The sequence below is a fragment of the Cebus imitator genome, unplaced genomic scaffold (assembly GCF_001604975.1).
Source record: "Cebus imitator isolate Cc_AM_T3 unplaced genomic scaffold, Cebus_imitator-1.0 Scaffold0, whole genome shotgun sequence".
NCBI lineage: Eukaryota > Metazoa > Chordata > Mammalia > Primates > Cebidae > Cebus > Cebus imitator.
The window spans coordinates 2,328,098-2,334,930 of NW_016107315.1; the positions used below are offsets into that span (position 1 = coordinate 2,328,098).

Consider the following 6,833-nt stretch of genomic DNA (forward strand, 5'->3'; position numbering starts at 1 on the left):
TCTGAGAAATATGAGCCCTTTCAAATGATCAGGCTCAGGGAGGCATTAAAGTGAGACGGTAATCCCGTCCTACTTCCCGGCTGTCCTGTCCTGCTTCCCCGCTTTTGTACTATGTAGTCTTTGAAGCTGTTTGCTATTGTCACATGTAGCTATGAATTACTCTAATAATGCTGCATTGCACACTGTATCCCACACCCTATGACTTAACAACGAGTCAATGTTATTTCTGCAAACCAGGGAGAATTCCTGACAAACAACTTTGTATCAGCTCACTCCCTTTCCCCCTTTGCCTTTAAAAACCTGATTGAAGCAAAAGCCAAATGGAGCTCATATCCAAGGTTACCTGTGCGTGAGTCTTCCAGGCAGCTGTCTTAACTTTGGCTGAAGTAAACTCTTTAAATTATATTTTGTGCCTCTGCCTGTTCCTTTTAGGTCAACACTGTCTAACCATTCACCCATTTGGGTTGGCCCACTTTTTTTGGCTATTCTAAAGATATAGAAAAATCACTTACTTTATCCTATCATACATCCAACTATACCCAACATAGTACTTCACCTCTGCTCACCAAGAAGTGTGTGGGGATTTCTCCCCACAAAGAAATTCTCTGGCAGATTCTTCAATGGACACCACCTTGGTGTCCTCTACCTCAATTCAGTTTTGACAGTATCTACCTAGAGATAGCTTCGGATCCCATAGCTTGGGGGCTCAGTCCCACAAGACTGCCTCAAACTTCAGATACTAATCACAAGCACAAGTTGTTGCCCTAGGGGACAGAAGGCAACAACAACAAGAAAAATCAGAGACCAAAGTGGTTGAAATGAGTATTGTTGCCACAGTCAGTTATGAATGATGACAAGGGCTAGGGCAATGCTACCCAGAGTGTGGTCTGTGGACCAGAAACAGTGATGAGCTGTTTGTTACCAATGAGATAAGTACAGAAATTGAGGATAAGCATGGAGAAACTATTATAGCAAATTAAAATAGCAATATTATATGTTCTAATAATTTAAAATAAGGCTTTTGTTCTCTATGACTTTTCCATATATTTTTCTTATAATTCATTTTTACTGTTTTCTATATGAACTGGTCTGTGATGAATTGGACATCTTTAGAAGTGGTCCTTCCCTATGGACAGCTTGGGAGATAACACTTGGGAGACACCGCCACACACAGGGAGGCCGAGAGGGCAGTGGGAGCCCTGTTTGTGTTCAGTGCCCTGGGGAAGCAGGTGCTGAGGAGGCAAGAGGGTGGCAGAGCTCAGGTGCCTTAAGATCGTGATTATCAGCTGCTTCCAAAGACTTGGAGGCTTCCTGTCCATCAACCTCCAAGTTAGCATGAGAATCACCAACCTTGCACCCAGTTGTCACTAAGGCCAGCCTCCTGTGCTTTCCCTGGGCAACACTGCTCCAAGGAGAGTGCTCCAAGGGCCTGATGGCCTGACTGCTGTCAGGAGCTTGGCAATAGAAACCCAATGTGTGCACGCTCCAGTTGGCCCCTGGCGGCTGAATGAAAGAGCATGGGCTTAGACACAACTGTCTTCCAAGAGAGTGCCCAGATTCTTCAGGAAGGTTAAGCCCATACCCTTCCGATTCCAAGCTGAGGAGACAGGAATGATGCCAGGGCTGTGGAGTGGGACATCTGGCTCTGCACACGAGGACAGCCTTGGGCTGCAATTTCTGATTTGCATGTAAAGGCAGCAGCATATGGCCACTGTCAGTCCTCATAAGGACCATAGGCCCTGCTGAAGCAGGGAGTGGGGAAGGAGGTGGTGCTCGTACTGAAGTCTTTCCCCAGTTAGAGAAGGAGAGAAAGAGCGGGCACGAATCCCAGGGTCCCTGTGGTGAGGGGAATCACTGAGACTCACACGACCTGGTCAGACATTTATTGGCGCAGTGGAGCCTGTTCTCCACGCCCCAGGCCTTTCAGATTGATAGGATTTCAATGTGGAACTCTGGTTGCTTTGAAGGGACTGCACATTGGACCTGTAAAAAGTCATCAGTCTGGAAGGCAAGGCTCCTCTCGGGAACCTGGAACAGGCAGAGAGCGTTGCACATTTGGCAGTAATGTTGCCGGCACTGCCACATGCGGATGCAGGCCTGGAGCTTGACCGCCGCCTGCTCCTGGATGACATAGGCTCTCAGCAGGGCCTGCCGCCGCTGACGGATCCGCCTCTGCACCAACGTCCTCCACCAGCACTGAATCATCCAGGCCCTGAGGGCAGCGACCAGCAGGGTCCGGCGCACCAGGACCCCACGCCACCAGGCCTGGATCTGCCCAGCCGCCTTCACCCTTTTTCTGTGACGCAGTTGTGCAAGAAGCAACTAGCCAAGCAAAGCAAAGGACTCCCAGTGAATTTGTCAACATCAAACACAGGTTGTTCTCTAAGAATCAGCCCTCCCCCTGCTGGTTCTGAGGACCCAGGTTCTGAGGACCTGGGTGGGGTTTGTCCTCTACTTCTGTCCTGTCCATGGCTCTGGGCACATCTGCCCACTCTCAGGGTTGCAGTGCCCTCATCTATGAAACTGGGATATGTTTGATCTGTGGACCTCTTGGGTTCATAGGTCTAGGGGAGACACTTTCTGGTCCAGAAGACCAGGGTGTGAGGAACTGAAGGATCTTTATGAGAATCAGTGAACCTCTGCATTTATGGCCTGTGTCCTGATCCAAACTCCAGCCCGCGATGCTGCCTCCTGACGTCTTGCGTGGTGCTGCAGCCCTTTGGGGTTTCCCCTCACCTCACTTCTGCGGACTTTCACTACCATGTCTCAGACCCTCCTCATCCTCCTGGGCCTTTCCACTTCCTGTGCTGAGCCCCACCCACCAGGTGGCTGTGCACACACTGCTTCCTCCTCTCTCTACCGTCTGTCTCCATACCTTACTCAATTCACCCAGGAGAGGCAGGGCTTGAGGGGATAAGAGGGCAATGCTGAGCCAGCCCCTGTGGAACCAGAGATGGAGCTCCATTTCTAAGACCTCTGGGGTCAAAGAGTCAATGATCTGCGATTCTCTCACCCTCCTGGGCCCCACCTACCTTCCGCCGCCTCTCTCTCTCTAGTGCATCTTCATCTGGACCACATTTCTGTAATCAGAATGTGGGTGTAGGGGAGCATGGGTGAGGGCCAGCCTGGCTGCAAAGTCCCCACAGCCCCAGTTCCCCATTCTTTGCCTGGGTCCTAAGAAGTGGCCTAGTGCTTCCCTGGGCTGTGGGACAACTCCCCACCCCTGGGGGAGTGTATGTGCCTGAGTCTTACACAGCATTGACTGCCCATGGTTTTGGAGCAGTGGTTCAGGTGATCATCTCCCTCTGGTTGCTGCTCCCTGAACTTGGCAGGGGCAGGAAGGGTGGAAAAAGAGATGGCCATGATGTCACAAGTGGAACTATGACCAGGGGCCAGCGTGCCTTTTCCAGGCTCAAAGTTGATTGATAAAGAGCAAATACCTGCTCTCCTGTTGAATTCCTTGGACAACTCTGTTGAATAAAAATTGTGTGAATATCCTTTCCCAGATTGTCATCTGCCTGTTAACTTTTTTCATGGTTGTCTTTCCTTCCACAGTGATCTTTAATTTTGATATGCTCGAATCCATTGCCCCTTTACAATTCTGCTTTTGTAGTTTTCTAAGGAAGTGCTTTTCCATCCAGAATATAGGTTTTTCTGAGATTCTGGTCTACCTTTTACATTGAGGTGTTTTAACATTTAATGTAGATGTTTTTATGAGACATTTACAGTTAGAAATGACAATGGGGATGTTACCACTGACCCCACAGAAATAAAAATAACCATCAGTGACTACTATGAACGCCTCTATGCATACAAACTTGAAAACCTAGAAGATATGGATAAATTCCTAAACACATACACCCTCCCAAGATTGAAGCAGGAAGAAACTGATTCCCTGAACAGACTAATAATGAGCTCTGAAATGAAATTAGTAGTAAATAGCTTACCAACCAAATAAAGCACAGGACAAGAAGGATCCACAGCTGAATTCTATCAGATGTATAAAGAAGAGCTTGTGGCATTCCTACGGAAACAATTCCCAAAAAATTGAGGAGGAGCGACTCCTCCCCAGCTCATTCTATGAGGTCAGCATCATCCTGATACCAAAACCTGGCAACAACAAAACTTTAGGTCAATATCCTTGACAAACATTAATGCAAAAATCCTCAACAAAGTACTTGCAAACTGAATCTAACAGCCCATCAAAAACCTAATCCACCATGATCAAGTAGACTTCATCCCTGGGATGTAAGTTTGGTTTAACATATGCAAATCAATAAAATGTCATTCATCACATAAACATAACTATAAACAAAAACCACATGATTATCTTAATAGATGCAGGAAAGGCTTTCAATAAAATTCAAGATCTCTTCATGTTAAAAACTCTCAATAAACTAGGTACTGAAAGGACATACTTCAAAATAAGAGCCATGTATGATAAACCCACAGCCAACATCATACTGAATGGACAAAAGCTGGAAGCATTCCCCTTGAGAACCGGCACAAGACAAGGATGCCATCTCTCACCACTCCTATTCCTAAACGTGTTACTGGAAGTCTCGGCTAGAGTAATCGCCAAGAGAAAGAAATAAAAGCATCCAAATGGGAAGAGAGAAGGTCAAACCATCCCTGTGGGCAAATGACATGATCCTATATCTAGAAAAATCCATAGTCTTGGCCCAAAAGCTCCTTCAGCTGATAAATAACTTCAGCAATGTCTCAGGATACAAAATCAACATAAAAAATTACCAGCATTCCTATACACTAACAACACTCAAGCTGAGAGCCAAATCATTCACAATCTCATTCACAATTGCCACAAAAAGAATAAAACCTAGGAATACAGCTAACAAGGGAGGTGAAAGATCCCTACAGTAAGAATTACAAAACACTGCTCAAAGAAATCAGAGATGACACAAACAAGTGGAAAAACATCTCATGCTCAGGAATAGGGAGAAAACAATGTCATTAAAATAGTCATTCTGCCAAAAACAATTTAAAGGTTCATTAATATTCCTATCAAACTACCAATGTCATTCTTCACAGGACTAGAAAGAACTATTTTAAAATTCATATGGAAGCAAAAAAGAGCTCCAACAGCCAAGGCAATCCTAAGCAAAAACAACAAAGCTGGAGGTACCACATTACCTAACTTCAAGCTGTACTGAGGGACTACAGTAAACACAACAGCATGGTGGTGGTACAGAAACAGACACATAGACCAATGGAACAGAATAGTGAGCCCAGAAGTAAGGCCACACACCTAAAAGCATCTGATTTTTGAGAAAGCTGACGAAAACAAGCAATGGGGAAAGGACTCCCTATTCAATAAATGGTGCTGGGATAACCGGCAAGCCATATGCAGAAGATTAAAGCTGGACCCCTTCCTTATACTGTATACAAAAATCAACTCAAGATGGATTAAAGACTTACATGCAAAACCAAAAACTATAAAAACTCTGGGAGACAACCTAGGCAATACCGTTTTACACGTAGGAATGGGCAAAGATTTCATGATGAAAACCCTGAAAGCAACTGCAACAAAAGCAAAAATTGACAAATGGCATCTAATTAAATTAAAGGAAGACCTTCTGTACAGCAAGAAAAATTATCAACAGAGTAAACAGGCACCTATATTATGGGATTAAATATTTGCAAACTATGCATCTGGCAAAGGTCTAATATGCAGTATGTATAAGAAACTTAAACCAATTTACAAGAAAAAACAAACAACCCCATTGAAAAGTGGGCAAAGGACATGCACAGACACTTCTCAAAAGAAGACATACATGTGGCCAACAAGCATATGAAAAAAAATCAATATCACTGATCATTAGAGAAATGCAAACCAAAGCCACAATTAGATACCATTTTATACCAGTCAGAATGGCTACTATTACAAAAATAACAGTTGCTGGTAAGGTTGTGGAGAAAAGGGAACACTTATACACTCTTGGTGGGAGTGTAAATTAGTTTAACCATTATGGAAAGCAGTGTAGTGATTCCTCAAAGAGCTAAAATGAAAACTTCCATTCAATCCAACAATCCCATTACTGCCCATTACTGGTATATACCCAGGGGAAAATAAATCATTTTACCATAAAGACACATGCATACAAATATTCACTGCAGCGCTATTTACAATAGAAAAGACATGGAATCAACCTAAACGCTCAGCAATGACAGATTGGATAAAGAAAATGTGCTACATATACACCATGGAATACTATGCAGCCATATAAAAGAATGAGCTCATGGCTTTTGCGGGAACATGGATAGAGTTGGAAGCCATTATCCTTGGTAAACCAATGCAGGAACAGAAAACCAAGTACTGCATTTTCTCACTTAGAAGTGGGAACTAAATAATGATAACTGACAGACACAAAGGGGAAAAACAGACACTGGGAACCACTTGAGGGTGGTGGGTGGGAGGAGGGAGAGGAGTAGAAAAGTAACTAGTGAGTACTAGGCTTAGTACCTGGGTGATGAAATAATTTGTACAACAAACTCCCGTGACACAAGTTTACCTATATAACAAACCTGCACATGTACCCCTGAACCTAAAATAAAAGTTAAAAACCAAAACCAAAAACCAACAACAAAAAGGAACTTCATGTACATTGTTTAAAAAACCTTATAATTATAAATTAATTATAAAAATTATGAATTATAATCTAGCATTTATAAAAATTATAAACATGTGATTATAATTATAAAAATTATAATTAATAAAAAAGAACGGTATGCATTTCCTGCCTTATTCTCTCCCAAAAGAATCTCCCATTGCTGAGACAAGTATTTTTTTTTTTTTTTTTTTTTTTTTTTTTTTT

General features: G+C 43.5%; 1 protein-coding gene across 1 annotated transcript; it reads right to left on the reverse strand.

Annotated features, from left to right (window-relative positions):
- Positions 1-1,923: 1,923 nt before the first annotated feature.
- Positions 1,924-3,363, reverse strand: LOC108317684 (IQ domain-containing protein F3). Its single transcript, XM_017548362.2, has 3 exons — positions 3,253-3,363; positions 3,033-3,080; positions 1,924-2,322 (listed from the first exon to the last, which is right to left on the reverse strand). Exons 1-3 carry the CDS (start codon positions 3,361-3,363, stop codon positions 1,924-1,926), a joined length of 558 nt encoding a protein of 185 aa, XP_017403851.1.
- Positions 3,364-6,833: the final 3,470 nt, after the last annotated feature.

What these genes read in the sequence shown, in the direction of transcription:
- LOC108317684 (XM_017548362.2), bottom strand. Translation starts at nt 3,363, where the DNA reads ATGGCCATCTCTTTTTCCACCCTTCCTGCCCCTGCCAAGTTCAGGGAG. An exon ending in CCATGGGCAGTCAATGCTGT is followed by an intron (nt 3,081 to 3,252) that starts GTAAGACTCAGG and finishes TTCTGATTACAG; the next exon opens with AAATGTGGTCCAGATGAAGA. An exon ending in AGAGAGAGAGGCGGCGGAAG is followed by an intron (nt 2,323 to 3,032) that starts GTAGGTGGGGCC and finishes TTGCTTGGCTAG; the next exon opens with TTGCTTCTTGCACAACTGCG.